Source organism: Erythrolamprus reginae, chromosome 2 (genome assembly GCF_031021105.1).
Source record: "Erythrolamprus reginae isolate rEryReg1 chromosome 2, rEryReg1.hap1, whole genome shotgun sequence".
Lineage (NCBI taxonomy): Eukaryota > Metazoa > Chordata > Lepidosauria > Squamata > Dipsadidae > Erythrolamprus > Erythrolamprus reginae.
In genome coordinates this window covers 265,024,340-265,043,126 of record NC_091951.1, presented here as the reverse complement: position 1 = coordinate 265,043,126, position 18,787 = coordinate 265,024,340, and the positions used below count along the sequence as shown (strand labels likewise).

Genomic DNA, 18,787 nt, shown 5'->3' with positions numbered 1-18,787 from the left:
CATTATAACAATACAAATTTATCTTATCCTGACTGTTCCTGCCTTCATATGCAAAGGAAAATGCATAGACATGATTGCTATAATTATGATATAATTATTATTGAGATCATAGATAAGAATATTTGCTTTTTTATTAAAGCAACCTAAAAGAACATTATCTAGTTTTCTTTCAGCAATAACTAGGCAGAAATAAGGATTGCAAGAACAAAGACGTGCCCAGTTACGTGAGTTACATTACCTAAGCTTGAATTGCCTTTTGCAATGGTAATCATTTTCTCCAACTTGTTTTTATTTGCATCTAGGCCAACAAGCATTAAGCTATTATTTTCCATCAACAATTCTTGATCCTGGTAAGAAGAAAATAAAAGTCACTTCTGGAAAACATAGTAGGATTTTGTGTAGTTTACAAATCAGAGCCTGCTAGACAGTCTGCATATTTGTAACATTTTTCAAAGGGCTTGTTTCTGTTCAAAATAAGCGAATAACCAAAAAAGTGTCATAGCGCTTTACTAAAATAACTGTGCTGAGTACTGAGTACAAGGAGCAGAAAATACACACAATTTTTTTTTTAAAAAAAATAGACTAGTCCAATCTTGTGCCCTCCAAATGCACATTGCAACTGTTTAGATTCCAGTAGTGAAAGTTGTACAATTCAGCTGACATAGTTCTGTCTAACTATATAATCAATTTTGGTCCTTGTTGCATATTCTATATTAGTCTCCAAAAATGGAATGAATCCACAATCTCACCTCTCTACAGAGATCCTTGCAGGATCTCTGCAGAAAGTAGTCATGATTCTGTACTGTATAGAACAATATTCTTGAACAGCAAGTGCTATATTGGGTCACAGCTCAGTTCTGAGAAAACAAGCTGTGTCACAAATTAGTGTACAGTGTTCCCTCGATTTTTGCAGGGGATGCGTTCCGAGACCACCCGCGAAAGTCGAATTTCCGCGAAGTAGAGATGCGGAAGTAAATACACTATTTTTGGCTATGAACAGTATCACAAGCCTTCCCTTAATACTTTAAACCCCTAAATTACCATTTCCCATTCCCTTAACAACCATTTACATTATTACTCACCATGTTTATTTATTAAAGTTTATTTTAAAAAATGTTTATTAAAGGCGGATGAAAGTTTGGTGATGACATATGACGTCATCGGGTGGGAAAAACCGTGGCATGGGGGAAAAAACCACGAAGTATTTTTTAATTAATATTTTTGAAAAACCGTGGTATAGACTTTTCGCGAAGTTCGAACCCGCGAAAATCGAGGGAACACTGTATACAATCCATAAACCCCAACTGAGTCTTTTCCTCCTGCTTTTGTCCCCCCCACTCTGCTCATTTCCCCCACACCTTTCTCCTCTCTTGAGTTCCATGAGCCTTTTCTTCTCATTTTTGTCCCCACTCTCCCCAGTGGAGCGCCCGTTTTTGCAATCCTTGGATTCTTCTGAGGCTCCCCTCCATGGGAAACTCCAAACTCCTGACTTCAGCATTTTTGCAATGCTGTAGGGAAATCCCAGGAGGGGAATCCCAGGATCGCAAAAAGTCGGGAGGTGTTTCTGTGTTTTTGCGATGATGCGATTTCGCTGAAGCTTCCCTTACTGGGAAACCCCAATTCTGGACTTCCGTTGCCAGTGGAGCGCCCATTTTTGCAATCCTGGAATTCCCCTCCTGGGATTTCCCTACAGCATCGCAAAAACGTGGAAATCAGGAGGTGGGATTTCCCATGGAGGAGAGCCTCAGGGGAATCCCAGGATTGCAAAAACGGGTGCTTCGCTTGCAATGGAAGTCCAGAGGCAGGGCATCCCAGCGGCGGCGGCAGGTTCATAAGGCAAAAAAAGTTTGTAAGAAGAGGCGAAAAAATTCCAAACCCCGGGTTCGTATCTCGAAAAGTTCGTATGACAAGGGGTTCGTATCACGAGGTACCATTGTATATGTAATGAATCTAGTAGAATCAAATGACAGTCTAGAACTTACTTTTGTACAGTGTGAAAATTCGGGTGTTAGCTGAGATTCTCTCCACATGCTTATGCTTTCACGTTCAACTTGTTTCTTAGGAGATTGTGTTGCTGGATTTACAAGAAAAGGTTCTGTGATCTGTTTCATACATCCACCTGCAGATTTACTGTTTGTCTCTCTTTGTATTAGATCCATTGTGTACAGGTTTTTATCTGATGACTGGTAACTGAGTGGGTCATTGGAATCTTCTCTGAAAGTAGTCTAGCAAACAAAATACAAGAATTCCAAACTCATTCTATTTTTAAAATATGATAGAAAATTATTAATCAAATATTATTGATTTCAATAATTAATTAACCAAGTTATTATTAAATCAATAATATTGTACAGTGGTACCTCTACTTATGAACTTAATTAGTTCTGTGACCAGGTTCTTAGGTAGAAAAGTTTGTAAGTAGAAGCAATTTTTCCCCATAGGAATCAATGTAAAAGCAAATAATGTGTGCAAACCCATTAGGAAAGAAATAAAAGCTTGGAATGGGTGGGAGGAGGAGGAGGAAGAAGAGGAGGAGGACAGTCACTGCCGAAGGAAGAAGGTGAGGTGAGGGGAATTTTAAAAAATCCAAAACTTTAAGGCTTAAAAAAGAGGGACTCTGAGGCAGCGAGGAGGACCATGCATCTCCAATACACCCAGCACGAGGCTGCCTCCCATACACTGTGCCAGAGAGAGAAACACAGGTGGGCGTGAGAGGGGAACCTTCTGCTCTTTTGACCAAAAGGCTGCTGCTACCTGCTTCCTCTTCCTTCCCATGCTGAAGGGCTCCTCTCTCCTCTCGCTCGCTTACTTTGTAGCCGATGCCTTTCCTTCACTGTGGTGACTCCTCGCTTTGGCTGAAGCTGAGTTGGCGGGGTGAAGTGCCCCCTTTTGCCTTTCCATGCCCAGATGCTCAGGGAGGAAACCTCGCACCGGGTGTAAGGAAGGCAGCATGAGGGAGTCACCACAGCAAAGTGGTTTATTTCCTCGCCAAGTGTCCAGAGAAAGGAAAAGCTCTTTTCACTCTGGGCTGCCAATGCTTCCTTAAGCGCCACCGAAAAGCTCCTCTGGCAGCCCAGAAAAGTCCGAGATGGTCGGGATTAAAGGGGAAATGGCAGGAAACTGGCCAGGCTTTCGTGCCGCTCTCAAATTTCCTGGGAAATTTTTCCGGGCTCGGGTTCTTAAGTAGAAAATGGTTCTTAAGAAGAGACAAAAAAATCTTGAACACCTGGGTCATATCTAGAAAAGTTCTTAAGTAGCGGCATTCTTAGGTAGAGATACCACTGTATTATACTTTAAAACTTAGTATTAATATTAGTCAGTTAACTATTAATGCATTTTCAATTATTAAAATAAAGGCACAATTGTGTTGGCACCACATTTTGTGAAGCTGTCTTGAGACCACCATTTCTTCCTCTGGAAGTCTAAAAACCTTTCCCATAAATAACTAGTTTACATTCAGGGTGCCATATGGTCCATTTTTATTTTGTATAGTTATTTTTATCGGGATAAAGTGATATATATAACCACTACCAAGTTTCACGAATGAAGGCAATTATACGTGTTCCAAGATAACACTGGAAGATCCAAACTGGGTTGGTCAACAGTATCAGAAGTTAAGTCTTTCAAAGTTTTGGACTCGTGCTAAAGCCCATTCTCTGGGAGCTTCTCTCTCACCAGAATATGACACTGAAACAAATTCCCTGTGGATGGGTTCTGGCAGAAGTCTGAAAACTCAGAAGACTAAATATCTGATCCCAATGACTGACCCAGATTAGATCCTACTACTAAGTTTGATTATAAACATTTTCTTTCTATTCTGATGAGACACAAGATAATGATTTCAAGAACATGAGTTCTGTTCCTTGTATAAAATTGGATTAGTTGCAGAGTATGTTTCCCTGCATGCACTTTAATTTCTAATTTCATAAACTATTACAAAGTTGAACAGTGCAATCTGTCTCATTGGCACAGGTATATTCTGTTTAGTCTAAGAAATTTTATTAGGAATAAATTCTGGCTGTCAGACCCATGCTGTGTCCAGCAGAAATAAGATTCCAAAAGAAATGTAGCCAATTTATAAATTTCAGGTGTGAAAGAGCAATTCTTTTTTCAGATAAAACAGATGTGAGTTACTTGTAAAGCAATAAAAGCAGGATAGAATCACTTCAAAGAATGAACTGATAATCCAGCAGTAATACAAGCATGAATGTTAAAACAAATACGCAGAATGACCCGAAAGAGAGAGAGAGAGAGAGAGAGAGAGAGAATATTAGAAAAAGGAGAGAGGAGAAAAGCTAACATGATAAAAAAAATAAAGAACATCAAAAGTTAAAAAATTGAGCTACATTTCTACAAAAGAATTTGAGTAACCTTTTGAGCATTGATTTTCTAAAGCGATTTACTAAACATTTCCCTTAAGAAAATTAGTGTTTTTAATGCCTGAACCTTTAAGCATATAACATTCATTATAATTATGCATATCTTTCCATAAATGGCTTGTTATTATTTAGATTTCTCTGAACCACATCTAAAAAATTTGAGCACCTAAGAATTATAATAAATGGTCTGCTGAATACTGAAAATTTGAAACATAATTCAATCAGCATTACTATCTAAATGAAATTTCTTTAATCTAGTAAAAAAATTATGAAACCAACTGGTAACATTGCTTTCACTGTCCAAGAAGACATTTTCATAAGGCTACTTTATAGTTATGAACAAAGTATCTTTCTGCTCATATTCCTGGTCATATCTTTCCCCCATAATTTTACCTTGGGAGTTGAACAGGGCAATGAAAAAGCAAGCTTCAGATCATCGCCACAAATGCCGCTATGCAATGTTAAAGCTGAAGACTGGAATGTACCATCATTATCTGGAGAACAGTCCGATCCCATGGTACAGTCTTCTATCACATCTGCCTCACCTGAGTCCACCTAATAGCAAAGGCAATTCAATCAAACGGGCTACCATTACATCAGTTTCAAATACAAGGAGTTTCAAGTACAGTTTCAAATACAAACATCAGGTGGGTGGCTATTCAATAGTTCCAGCTCTTTTCCTTTGTAATATTTTTCTTTTCAATTTTCCAAAGCAGAATGCCTTGGCTTGCAACATATTTACTTTTGCTCAATGCTTTGGGTATCAGATTGTGGTTGGCAATGGGTTATATGTGAAAGTATTTTGGTTGGCTTTTTATTATCTCTCTAGAATATTATGCTATGCGCAGGATCATAATTGAGCACAACATTTCTGTTGCTAAACAAGGCACTGATTAAGTGAATTTTGCCTCATTTTAGGACCTTTTTTGTCATAGTTCTTAAATGAATCACTGCGGTTGTTATTCACGCAATTGTTTAAATAAATCTGGCTTCCTCCACTGACTTTGCTTGTCAGAAACTGGCTGTTAGTGATCGTAAGACACCCCCCAGGACACTCCTATGAAGATAAACACATGCCAGCTGCAAGCGCCCAAATTTTGATTTCATGAACATGGGAATGCTGCAATGGTTGCAAGTGTGAAAACCAGTCAAGTGACTTTTTTCAGTGTTGTTGTAACTTCGAAAAGTCACTAAACAAATGGGCGTAAATCGCGGATTACTTGATTGTTCTGAATAGGCTTATTTTTATAATAGCAACAACACTTAGACTTATACAGTAGTACCTCTAGATACGAGTTTAATTCGTTCCAGAAGGGAGCTTGTATGTCGAACAACTCGTATCTGGAACAAATGGCTTTAGACTTTGTTTTTCCCCTCCGAGATAACCAAAAGCAAAGATTCTTGCGCCACCTAGTGGACGCTCGCTCGTATCCCGAATTTGAACTCGGGTCTGGAACAGAAATTTCTCTCCCCTCGTGGCTCATATCTTGGAATACTCGCATGTGGAGCACCTCATATCTAGAGGTACTACTGTATACCATTTTATGCAGTGCTTTACAGCCCTCTCTAAGCGGTTTACAGAATCAACATATTGTCCCCAACATTCTGGGTCCTCATTTTATCCACCTCAGAAGGATGGAAGGCTGAGTCAACCTTGAGCCTGGTGGGATTTGAATTGGCAAATTCACAGGCAGACGCCAGGCAGCAGAAGTAGTTGGCAGTACTGCATTCTAACCACTGCGCCACCATGGCTCATAATTTAATATAAATAATCAAGTGAATCATGCCATAAGCTTTAATAATTTTAAATTTTTTTAAAAAAAAAGTTGTCATTTATTCTCAAAAGATGTTACTATTGCTCATTACACATTACACAAGCTAGCACAGGCTGTAAAATTATACTCAGTATTATTGCCTTCTCAGCACATTTTCATATAAGTCTTGCATTCTAACAATGAAATCATGGGATTCTCTATCAATTCTATGGATACAATCCAATTCAGTTCAAGTCAGAAGCTAAAATTCAATGCATGCCAAGTACATTATCCTGAATTTATGACAGGCAGAAAAATAAACAAATTATATTGTCAATAAAAGTTGAACTTTCACAAAATATAAGAATCATATCCCAAGCTAAGTAGTTTTGTGAAAAAAATCCTTCAGAAGTTTCTACAATAAAAACATTTTTAACAAACAGAACCACTGTGAAAGCACCAAGTATTTTTCCCATAGTTCCCATTCATTTTGACCAATTTTGGTCAATTGTACCTGTCAATCTTTCCATCAAATTAGAATGCATATTTGCAGAAATCTATGTAAACCTTTCTATATTTTTCTCTGAAAATATCTTATTGTTTGGTACAAAGATATGCACATTTCCAACTCTTGCAGTAAATTTAAATGAAGTATTTTGTATCTTATGTAAAGCTAAACATGCCTGTATGTGCATATTGTGATAATGAACCATAATACCTCCCAAATCAAAGGGTAAAATATTTGGTCAGCTCAATGGGGTCAATATTACACAAAATGAAGTGACACTGGTGAGGAAGAGTAATCTCAAGTTCTTTATTTAGAAAAAAATTAAAGGTGGTTTTAAGGTGCAATCCTAAATTTCACAAAAAATGCTGACTGGAAACCATTACATGTAAGTTAAAAAAAATTCTGTCAGCAGAACTGGAAAATGTCACCTAAAGCAGGGGTCCCCCAACCACTGGGCCGTGGACCAGCACTGGGCCATGGCAGGACAGAAACTGGGCTGCGCGAACGAATAAACCCCATCTGCAGAATGCAGGCAGCATGAGAAACCACACCCTCTCTGGTCTACGGAAAAACCTCTCTCCATAGAACTGGTGCCTGATGCCCAAAAGGTTGAAGGCCGCTAAAGAAAAAAAAAAGGAGTGGAGGGAGGAGGAAGCAATAAATGGAATGACTAAGGTGACATCTGCATACCACCTCAAAGATGGTCTGGATGAGTATAATCCAAAGTAATTTTCATTTTACTAAATCCCATGAGGAGACATACATACATGCACACAAACAAACACATAACACACGCATGCACACACACTCACTTTTTCCCTGTTCTGAGATAGCAGGGACTTGGATTCAGATAGATTACTATTAAATCAGCCATAATTTGGCCACTTTAGCTATTAGAGTTGGATTGGCATACATATATATATAGAATCAGTCAAAGGTTCATTCATTCTAGCTTTTGTGGATTTTTGAAGACTGGCTGATATCTCAGCTACTATATATATAACTAGAGCATAGGTGGGTAACTATGGCAATTTACCACCTGTGGATCTCAATTCCTAGAATTTTGAACAGAACAAGTAAGATATTTTTTAGTGAATTGAAAAGTATGTGAGAAAACTGAGTATATGGCATAAGAAAAAACGCATTGCCTTCTGGGGTTTTTAGATATTGCCGAATACCTGGGGCCATAATTTCCTTGTATTATAGGATTTTATATATATGCATGGTTTCTTGTTTAAAAAATAATGGTTTGCTTTTGTAATTTTATAACTTTTTTTATTTGTACTTCTGAAGGCTTCAAGGATATTGTTTAAATAAATGTTTAGATATTTAGAAAGTTTAATTTTGGCACACAGTATTGCCTTCTTAAGAATACAATGTTTTGATATAGTTATTGGTATTTCTTATATTAGTAAATAAACAATCATCATGTAGATTCAAGGAGGTCAAGCAAGAAGTCTTTTAAAATACCTCTTAACATGTTAACAGCAAGACTGTTCCTGTATTGTTCCTTAACAAAATAACGTTCAAAATTAATACATAGAATAAAAGACTAACTATAGACTAACCAGAGCCAGCTCAGCACGGAAGAGGGCTGAATCAGTTAGCCCTTCCTCCTCAAAGGACTGGGCAGTGTAGAAAAAGGAATCTTCCTTAGCAGAAACATAGCCCTCTTCTGGTGAAAGCTGCAGAAAGAATGAAGCTATTGAGTTGGATGATGGCCAGTGAATAGAACATGCCATGTAAGTTAATACGAAGAGATTTTAAATGAATATAAAGATCAGGAAAAAAAGGTTATCTAGAAATGATATTATAGCTTTCAAACCATGAAATGATTTATAAGATTGAAAAAAAAAGAAAAATGAGATGGCAATAATCATGAATTTGAAACAGCCTTTAAGCTTCATGTGGTTATGTATCTATGTGCTGATATTTGAGATGTTCTCCCAGACCAGATGATAAATTCTGTCTCTCTCCTTTTATTTCCACTACCTGACTTCCAATGCAGTTAAGCCTCCAAAACTAGATTTAAGCCTATTCAGTCTTACCAAGTTCAAATTATACTTAGTTTGTAAGCACAACATATAAGTTCCAGTGAAATTGGTACCACTTTTTACGATAAACATGTTTGGAACAGATTGAAAATCATATTTATTTTTTTACAAAATTACCTGTCTAGTTTGTGAATTTCATAGCAAGTCACTGGGAGACAACAGCTTTCACAATCTTGCCATGAATTTGGACCCAATTTCAATATGAAGGATTTTATTAAGAAATGGTTCATTACAATATGACTAAAATATATTTCTTATCGACATCATAATAAAACTACATTACCTAGATCCTTTTTCTGTTGTGTCTGAGGTTTGATTATAGAATTGAGACAGCATTGGTTATGGTTGTTGATGACCTCTGGTAAACTTGGCCTTGCCTTTGATTAGAGACCTTCAATACCTCCTGGATCAGGTTTAGGGGGGTTGTTAATGAGGGAGGGGGGTACAGTAGGTTTCCTCCTTCCTCTACAGCTGGTTCCAGTTAGAATTGATTCAAAATAACCCATGCCTTTTCTGCATTTTTCCTGCTTTTATTTAGCATCTATATCAGTGATTCTTAAGCTGCAGTCTGTGGACCCACAAGGAGGCACCATGAGATCATAGAGGTTTGAAGAAATATTAAGACTTAAATCTTGAGCTGTCTTGGTGTCCATAGCCATGGTCTGTGGCCACAAAGGTTTGATTTAATTTAAAGAAGGTCTATGACATAGAAAAGGTTGAGAACCACTGATCTATATTTAAGCTCTGGGTAACTCAGGGCATTTGTCTGTATAAGGTTAACTATCATTAATATGCTGTACATCTCTGCCCTACCCATCACTTGGATAACTTAATATTCCCTCAGTGACTTGTGTGCAATTTGGAAGTCCTCTGGAGGTTCTACAAAAAAAGCAGGTGCCAGTCACAACTGGGAGGGCCTTAGCACAAGTCTTTCCATCGTGCCAGTTGAGCCCCCTACATCAGGAAGCTATCACAGTCACTCATTCCTTAATTATTTATCTGCATTACAGCAAGAGGTTCTAAATGGGACTACTGTACTCTTGAAGTCCATCCAGAAATGGCCACTGAATTCAAGGGCACAATTGTCCAGATACAATTTAAGGAACAAGTATCGCCCATAAAGCTCTGGGTGACACATGGCCAGGATAACTACGAGTCTACCTGTTTCTGATACTTTCTACCCATTCCACCAGACCTCAGCTCCCTTTTGTCAAACTGAATGACCTGGTTCGGGCAAAGTTGGCTCTTCTATGACTTGTGGACTTCAACTCCCAGAATTCCTGAGCCAATCATGCTAGCTCAGGAATTCTGGGAGCTGAATTCCACATGTCATAGAAGAGCCAACTTTGCCTACCGAACACTCGATTGAATTCAGGATGCGTGCTTTCTATGTCACAATGCCTGTCCTATGGAACAGCCTCCCCTCTGAACCTAGAATGATCCCATTGCCCCTAGCCTTCTGGAAGGCCTTGAACAGCTTTGCTTTTCCCTCATACATTAGTGCCAGAACATGAAATGAGTCCAACGAGTGGGGGGTCAGAGGTCGACCTCTAGGTTTCTCCCTTGTGGGGTGCCTCAGGGGTCGGTCCTTTCCCCCCTGCTATTTAACATCTACATGAAACCGCTGGGTGAGATCATACAAGGGCATGGGGTGAGGTATCATCAATATGCCGATGATACTCAGCTATACATCTCCACCCCATGTCGAGTCAGCGAAGCAGTGGAAGTGATGTGCCAGTGCCTGCAGGCTGTTGGGGCCTGGATGTGTGTCAACAAACTCAAACTCAACCCAGACAAGACAGAGTGGCTGTGGGTCCTGCCTCCCAAGGACAATTCCATCTGTCCATCCATCACCCTGGGGGGAGAATCATTGACCCCCTCAGAGAGGGTTCGCAACTTGGGCGTCCTCCTCGATCCACAGCTCACATTAGAGAAACATCTTTCAGCTGTGGCGAGGGGGGCGTTTGCCCAGGTTCGCCTGGTGCATCAGTTGCGACCCTATCTGGACCGGGAGTCACTGCTCACAGTCACTCATGCCCTCATCACCTCGAGGCTCGACTACTGTAACGCTCTCTACATGGGGCTAACTTTGAAAAGTGTTCGGAAACTTCAGATCGTGCAGAATGCAGCTGCGAGAGCAATCATGGGCTTCCCTAAATATGCCCATGTCACACCAACACTCCGCAGTCTGCATTGGTTGCCGATCAGTTTCCGGTCACAATTCAAAGTGTTGGTTATGACCTACAAAGCCCTTCATGGCACCGGACCAGATTACCTCAGGGACCACCTTCTGCCGCACGAATCCCAGCGGCCAGTTAGGTCCCACAGAGTGGGTCTTCTCCAGGTCCCGTCAACTAAACAATGCCGCTTGGCGGGACCCAGGAGAAGAGCTTCTCTGTGGCAGCCCCGGCCCTCTGGAACCAACTCCCCCCAGAGATTAGAATTGCCCCCACCCTCCTTGCCTTTCGTAAGCTACATAAAACCCACCTCTGCTGCCAGGCATGAGGGAATTAAGACTTTTTTCTCCCCCTAGGCCGTTACAACTGTATACATGGTATGTTTGTATGTATGTTTGGTTTTTATATATTAAGGGGTTTTAATTTGCTTTTAGTATTGGATTTTATTGTATATTTTCATGATTGTTGTTAGCCGCCCCGAGTTTTTGGAGAGGAGCGGCATATAAATCCAATAAAACTTGAAACTTGAAACAAATGGACTCATTTTTATGGTTTTATGGTTAAAAAAATGTTTTTGCTTGCAACCACAGTCACATTGCACTAGATTGTTTTTAGTTTAGTTTAGCTTAGTTTTTATTTTCCATACAATATTGCTAACTGATTGGAGTCATTAGGGTGAGATGGCAGCATAATATATTCTTTAAATAAATAATCGCCATGCCTACAATAACGGATATCTCAATAATTGTGAAAAAATGTTCTGGCTGCATTTCATCATCCTCTTTTAATGATCCCGAAGTCCCTTGCGGGGTAGAATCTAGGCAACTGAATGGAGCTGAGTGTTTACTGGCCGGATGCCCTTCCTGTCGCCAATTCAGAGTGTTTTTTAGCAGATATATTCTCAGTGTGCCCAGAGGGAGAAATATCTGCCTCTACCTAGGATCAAATTCACAGCCTCCTGATTGTGAGGCGAGAGCTCCACCTCTAGGTCACCACACCACTCGTTCTGGCTGCACTGAATTATCAGAAAAATAGGCCATCATAGATGTTGTGGTTAGCTCTGGCCCAGCTCCTGCCCCAAGGAATGTGCAGGTGGATGTGGAGGAGACATCCACATGCTGCAGGCCTGTTTTGCTCCCAGTGGAATCTGCCGACGAAGTCTCCTCTGACCAAGGCCTGAGTGACAGGGAGGAGTTTGGCAGACAACCCAGGAGGAGATCAATCATCTGTATCATCTCTGGATTCTGAACAAGAATTAATGACACATCCACGCATGTGTAGAGTGATACATAGGAAGCAACAACTAAAGGATTATTACAAGAGAAAATAAGGCCACCTGTGGTTGGGTGGGGCTGCTATAATTAGTGCTGCTGCTATAAATAGCAGTGTGTGGGTTTGGCCATTGTGAAGAATTATCTGATCGTTGTGTTTCATGAATGTCTTGCTGACTCTGGCCTTTGTTTGTTGACTTTGAAACCAAAGCAGAGCAAACTGTGTTTCACTTCCTGGAAGAAAAAGGGCTGTGACTTTCTTCACAGCTGCAAGCAAAGTACTTACGAACTGATAAGGGACTACCAGGTTGATTCAAGGAATAAATGAAAAAAAATTACTCGCTCTGTTCTGTTCATTGTAGATTCCTGCCATTTAGAGACAGGAAATTTCCCGATTATGTGTGGAAGGTGGTTTCATGACATACACTTTTTGCATGTATGCATTTGTATGAAATAAATGTGTAAATTTTTACTGTATAGATATCAAAGTTGCTGAAGTATACAGAGTAGATAATTAATACATGCAATCTTTTAGTCTAAACATTGTTTGCTTATACAGTACTTTATGAAAATAAAATCTATTTATTTATGAAAATAAATCAAAACATTTTTCTTTGGGGTGTTTTAAATATTCTTACCCTAGGTTTTTGGAAGCAACATGTTTCTACCCTCTATTTCAAATTACTATGACAACGGTAACTAATTCCCAAGCTAAACATATTTATTTTGGCTCCGAATTAAGTTATTATTGAGTAACTGGGCTGCTTTCATGAATCTCAAGCAAATATAATATTTTTGTAGAACAAAGTGGTAGGGGGCTGGTTCACAGAGCTTTGTTACTCTCTTTATGACAATTGTATAAAATGAGAGATTTTGTAAAGGGCAATTTGCAGGTAGAAATTTAAAACAACATCTTACTATCTCAAAACAAATGTTAGTTCACTTTTAAGTATCAACAGTTATAATGTATACCTAAAGTCCTACACCAGTAAATACCCCAGGAGTTTATTTGCACAATACAAAACTCCACTATATTAAACAAGAATTCTTACAGGCAATGGCTTGGCGACTCCAATTTTCACCATTCCCAGAGGTGCTCCTTTCAGGGCTTGTACAGCTTCCTCCAGGCTACCATTTTCCAAGCTGGTCTCATTGACAAACATAAGCCTGTCTCCTGGGAGGAGCCTGCCATCTTGCTCAGCAATGCCCCCAGGAACAAGGGAGCGGATCACAATCACTGTATTTGCGGGGTCCACTGGATCCTTATTGAAGGGGAAAAGAAGGGTAGGTGAGGGGAAAAAATGTTGAGCCCATGTTTTTATTTATTTGGTATTTATTTATTCCTTCAATTTCTTCAGCGGCCAACTCACCAAGACACTACGGGAGGCCTGCAATTTTAAAATTTGAAAAAGTAATGAAAATTTAAAAGACATTAAAATGATAAAAATGTTCACCAGAATAAGTAAGTACAAACAGCAGCTGTGCTGATTAATCTGCAACAATAAAGCCAAGTAGCAAGGCCCTTCACACATTCTGAGCCCCAGACCCAGACAGATAGCCAGCTTTGTAAAGCTTTGCAAAAGGCCAATAGGATAGAAGCCATTCTAATATTCAAAAGGAGAATATTCCATTAGTCAGGGGTTACAGTAGGAAAAAAACCTTCCTTCTAGTACCTGCTACCCAGCTCTCTTTGCCGTATAGGATCTGCAGCATGCCCAATCTATTGGATCTGATCAGAGATTTCAAACAATGGGATGGGGCTTTGATTAGACATATTCTAATCAAAGAATATGTCTAATATATATCTATCTCTCTAATCTATATTCTTTTTGACTTTACTTGCTTATGGAAAAATGCTGTTATCAAGCCACTACTTATGAAAAATTAAAACCTACTTTTATATTATGTAATCTTGCATAACAATTGCAGAAAGCAACATTAAAGCCGGCTTCTAGAATATAAATAAATTCCTTGCATAGAGATGGAATTAGCAAATACATTTCAGAATCTGCTCCACGTTTAAAATCTCTCAAATTAGTGCAAAAGTCAAAAACCTGGTAGTATTGCATTTTGAGATATGTATTTTTTTTAAACAAACTACGTATCTACTAACACTGCTACTAATTCTATTGCTTTCACTATAATTATTGCAATAATAATGCATCTTGCTTTGTGATAATTCTCTGCAATCCCAATATTAATATTTTATGTGTTTGTGTGTGTTATTATCAGACCCATGGAATAAGTTTCTACTATAAGATCATGTTTCCTTAAATTTCAGCTTCTCCTTAAAGAGAAAGACTGAGAAATAAAACATTCATGAGAAGTGGTTTCTTAGTTATGTCATGCCTTTTCTCATCTAAGAGGTCAAAAGCTATCCACAATTGAAGATGAGTACCTTGCAAAAGTATCAAGATATATAAAATTAGCTTGACAAGTTCATTTAATGATTTAATTCAGTAGTCCCCAAATACCTGGTAATCCAATATGCTAAAGCCAAGACCTCTGCTGCCTTTCTCCAGCTCAATTTGTTGTATTTCTGTCTCCCACATTGCCAGAGGAGATCCTTGTACCTCTTCAGTATTCTGATTTATGTTAGCTGTTTCCAGCTTAGCATCTTCTGTCTCTGAAGCACCAAGCAGTCCACTAAGGTCTATATGAGACTGGAAAGTTAAATATGGTGGGGTGTTTTAAAAGAAAGCTAAATGATATCTAAATACAGCTTATCTGGAACTGGAATAAATGGGAACTGCTATTCAAAGAGTCTAAAATTTATCTATTTTTTAAATGAACTTTTAAATTAACATTTTACAAAACACATAAACACTTTAAAGCATTTAAATGCATTTTGGGCACAGATGGATGGATGGATGGATATAAGAAAGGAAGGAAGGAAAAATGTAGAAAGAAGTAAAAACAAAAAAGAGAAAAGCTTCCAGTTTCCTTTTCAGCAAATATAAGCACATTTACAAAATTCTTATGATTACAAAATTCTTTATGAGTACAAATAAAAATCTTAGCATTTTCTATATCAATTTTTTCTATTAATCAAAACCACCATACATTTTTTATATTTCATGCAAACAGTCTGTAACAGATTTCCACTCAACTATAAATGTGAGGTTTTTTTCTTAATTAAAGGGGTTAATTTAATAATCACTACAAGTCCTATCATCTAAAAGTCTAAACTTTATGTAGAGATGCCTAATCATATATGAAGTGTTTAAATACCGTATATACTCGAGTATAAGCCGAGTTTTTCAGCCCCAAAAATGGGCTGAAAAAACCGACCTCGGCTTATACTCGAGTCACCACAAGAGGGCGCCGAATCACCACAAGAGGGCGCCCAGCCAGCAAGCTAAACGGGGAGGACGGCGACGGCATGAACTCTCTCCAGGCTTTAGAAGCCTCCAGCCGGAGAGAGAAGCAGATTTAAGGAGGAGAAGGAGGAGGAGGGCAGCTCTTTCCTTTCCTCCTCCTCCCTCGCGGTTGTAGGCTATTTTGGCTCTCCTCGCCTCATTTCCCTGTTGCGTCCCAAGTGGATCTCTTTAGCAAATCTGCTTCCCTGCACAGCACATGGGGCAATAAAGGGAGGCGGAGGAGAGAGCCAGCAAGCTAAAGGGTGGGAGGGACCGGGACGGCATGAACTCTCTCCAGGCTTTAGAAGCCTCCAGCCGGAGAGAGAAGCAGATTTGTTAAAGAGATCCACTTGGTAGGGAAGGAGGAGGGCAGCTCTTTCCTTTCCTCCTCCTCCCACGCAGCTGTGGGCTATTCTGGCTCTCCACCTCCTCCTTTCCCTGTTGCGGTCCCAAGTGGATCTCTTTACTAAATCTGCTTCCCTGCACAACACATGGGGCAATAAAGGGAGACGACGAGGAGGAGGGAGGATCAGGAGTGGGAGATCAAGCCAACGAGCCAGCCAGCAAGCTAAAAGGGGGGGAGGGAAACAGCATGAACTCTCTCCAGGCTTCTAAAAACTCAAGTTTAAAGAGCCCTGGGTTAGGGTTAGAAATGCAAGTCTTCAAACCTGGAAAGATTAAGGCTTGTGGACTTCAACTCCCACTCCTGAGGTAGCATGGCTGGTGCAGGAATTCTGGGAGTTGAAGTCCACTACTCTTAAAACTGTCAAGTTTAAAGACCCCTGGGTTAGGTTTAGAAATAGGTTTTAGCTTGGTTGCTGATTGAGCTACTTTTTTTACTTTTTACTTTATTGTTATTACCAGATTGCTTTCATTTACCCTCTTTTAAATTTACAGAGCTAATTTTGGTTTTCTTTAAAATAAATATTCTAAAACATTTAATCTACTGATGTCTCAATTAATGTAATTTTATTGGTTTCCATTTTTATAAGTTACCAGTAGCCACTGCATTTTCTAACCTCGGCTTATACTCGGGTCAATAAGTTTTCCCAGGTTTTTGTGGCAAAAACTGGTGCCTCGGCTTATACTCGGGTCGGCTTATACTCGAGTATATACGGTAATAACTTGACCAAAGCTACATGAAAAATCTTTTTAAAAAGGCTTTTAAACTAGGTTTCCTCGATCCAATTCTAGCCACCTGATCAAATTGTCTCAACTAAAAAAATTATTTATCTTACTACTATATTCAATATTTATTTATTTAATTGTTTAATCTATATACTCAGCAGTCTCTCACATAAGAGACTCTGGGTAGCCTGCAACAAAACTAAACCAATAATTATCTAAAATCATTCAGAACTAATTAAAGCATTAAAAAACAATAAAACATATAAAACAAAATTAATAAATGAAGGAATACTTATAAGTAATGGAGCTATTTCAGGAGTTCAAATCTTTTCTTTGAATTCTCTACTGCAAGGAAGAATGATGATCTGTCAGTTTCTCCCAAAGGGTATAAATCTTTATGCTGAATTACCTGCTCTAACATATAAGTCTCATCCAATGGTGCTGCCTCAGTAACAGGTGGAACGGCACGGCAACACACCATTCTTACATTGATAGGAAGCTCTTTTAAAATATTTACAACATCATTGTGATTCTCTCCAAGCAACGATTGTCCATTTACCTGCCAATGGAAATAAGGATATTTACAGAAATAAGGAAAAGACAGAAAGAGAGAAAGAAATACATGTATTTTCACATTGGACATAGGAGACTAAAGTATCATTTATTTATTTATTTTAAAAAAGGATACTGCATGGTTTCTCCACATTATAGATAACCCTCCACTTACAACAGTTCATTTACTGGCCATTCAAAAATATGTCACAGTTTTTTATACTGATACTTCATTCATTTTTATTTTATTTATTTTCGTCAAGCATGGGGCTACCTTTGAAGAGTGTTCAGAAACTTCAGATCGTGCAGAATGCAGCTGCGAGAGCAATCATGGGCTTTCCTAAACATGCTCATTTTACTCCAACACTCCACAGTCTGCATTGGTTGCCGATCAGTTTCCGGTCACAAAGTGTTGGTCATCACCTATAAAGCCCTTCATGGCACCGGACTAGGGTATCTATGAGACCGCCTTCTGCCGCACGAATCCCAGCGACCGGTTAGGTCCCACAGAGTTGGTCTCCTCCGGGTCCCGTCAACTAAACAATGTCATTTGGCGGGACCCAGAGAAAGAGCCTTCTCTGTGGCGGCTCCGACCCTCTGGAATCAGCTCCCTCCAGAGATTAGAATTGCCCCCACCCTCCTTGCCTTTCATAAACTCCTTAAAACTCACCTCTGTCGTCAAGCGTGGGGGAACTGAAACATCTCCCCCTGCCTATGTAGTTTTCTGTGTATGATATGACTGTATTTATGTTTTTTATATATTGGGGTTTTTGTTTTTTAGACTTTTTAAATGTATTATTGTTATTTTAGAGTCTATTAGATTTGTCATTATATATTGTTTTTATCATTGCTGTAAGCCGCCCCGAGTCTACGGAGAGGGGCGGCATACAAATCTAATTAATAATAATAATAATAATAATAATAATAATAATAATAATAATAATAATAATGTATTAGATAACAGACATAGGTGTAAACATGATTATGAATACTTCAGTGAATTAAATTATCTTGGCTATAAATATGGGTGAATGTAAATGACGTCTGCCAGAAAACTGAATAAAGCCATATTAAAGAGCAGATAGCACATGGGTTCCTAGGAAAAATTAAAGAGTTGTGATACTGAGAAATACAGTTCCTAGAATGAATGAATGATTTTCATTCTTAGAAACCTACTTTTCCTTTTGTGTGTATGTGCTAGCTACTTGAATAGAAATCACTTAATTTCATAAGTTTGAATATCTAGGCAGCCCTTCCCCCAACCTTGCTCATTTAAGACAAATGCCAGAATTTCCTAGGCAGCATAAGCCCAATAGAGGTTGTCCTCAACTTAAACTAGTTTGTTTTGTGACTGTTCAAAACTACTGAAAAAGTGTCTTGTGACCATTATTCACACATAGAATCCTGCAGCATCCTCATGGTCACATGAAATTCAAAAATCAGATGCTTGGCAACTGACTTGTATTTATGATTATTGCAATGACCAGGGCTCATGTGAACACTGTGAACTTCTGACAAGCAGAAGGGAGTATTTAAAAGGGAGTACAGTAATACCTCGTCTTACAAACTTAATTGGTTCCGGAAGGTGGTTCATAAGGTGAAAAG

At 38.9% G+C, this 18,787-nt stretch overlaps 1 protein-coding gene across 4 annotated transcripts in view; it reads right to left on the bottom strand.

The window, feature by feature from the left end:
- MPDZ (multiple PDZ domain crumbs cell polarity complex component) overlaps positions 1–18,787 on the bottom strand; it is a 116,345-nt gene that overhangs the window by 56,221 nt on the left and 41,337 nt on the right. For 3 of the 4 annotated variants that reach the window (XM_070742566.1, XM_070742564.1, XM_070742567.1), the window contains exons 15-21: positions 17,040–17,189; positions 14,618–14,806; positions 13,196–13,405; positions 8,210–8,326; positions 4,773–4,934; positions 1,983–2,225; positions 239–347 (exon numbers count right to left, since the gene is read on the bottom strand). In XM_070742566.1, coding sequence (XP_070598667.1) covers positions 239–347; positions 1,983–2,225; positions 4,773–4,934; positions 8,210–8,326; positions 13,196–13,405; positions 14,618–14,806; positions 17,040–17,189 — 1,180 coding nt within the window. The remainder of the gene's footprint in view (positions 1–238; positions 348–1,982; positions 2,226–4,772; positions 4,935–8,209; positions 8,327–13,195; positions 13,406–14,617; positions 14,807–17,039; positions 17,190–18,787) is intronic. The other variant, XM_070742565.1, reaches the window with a different exon arrangement.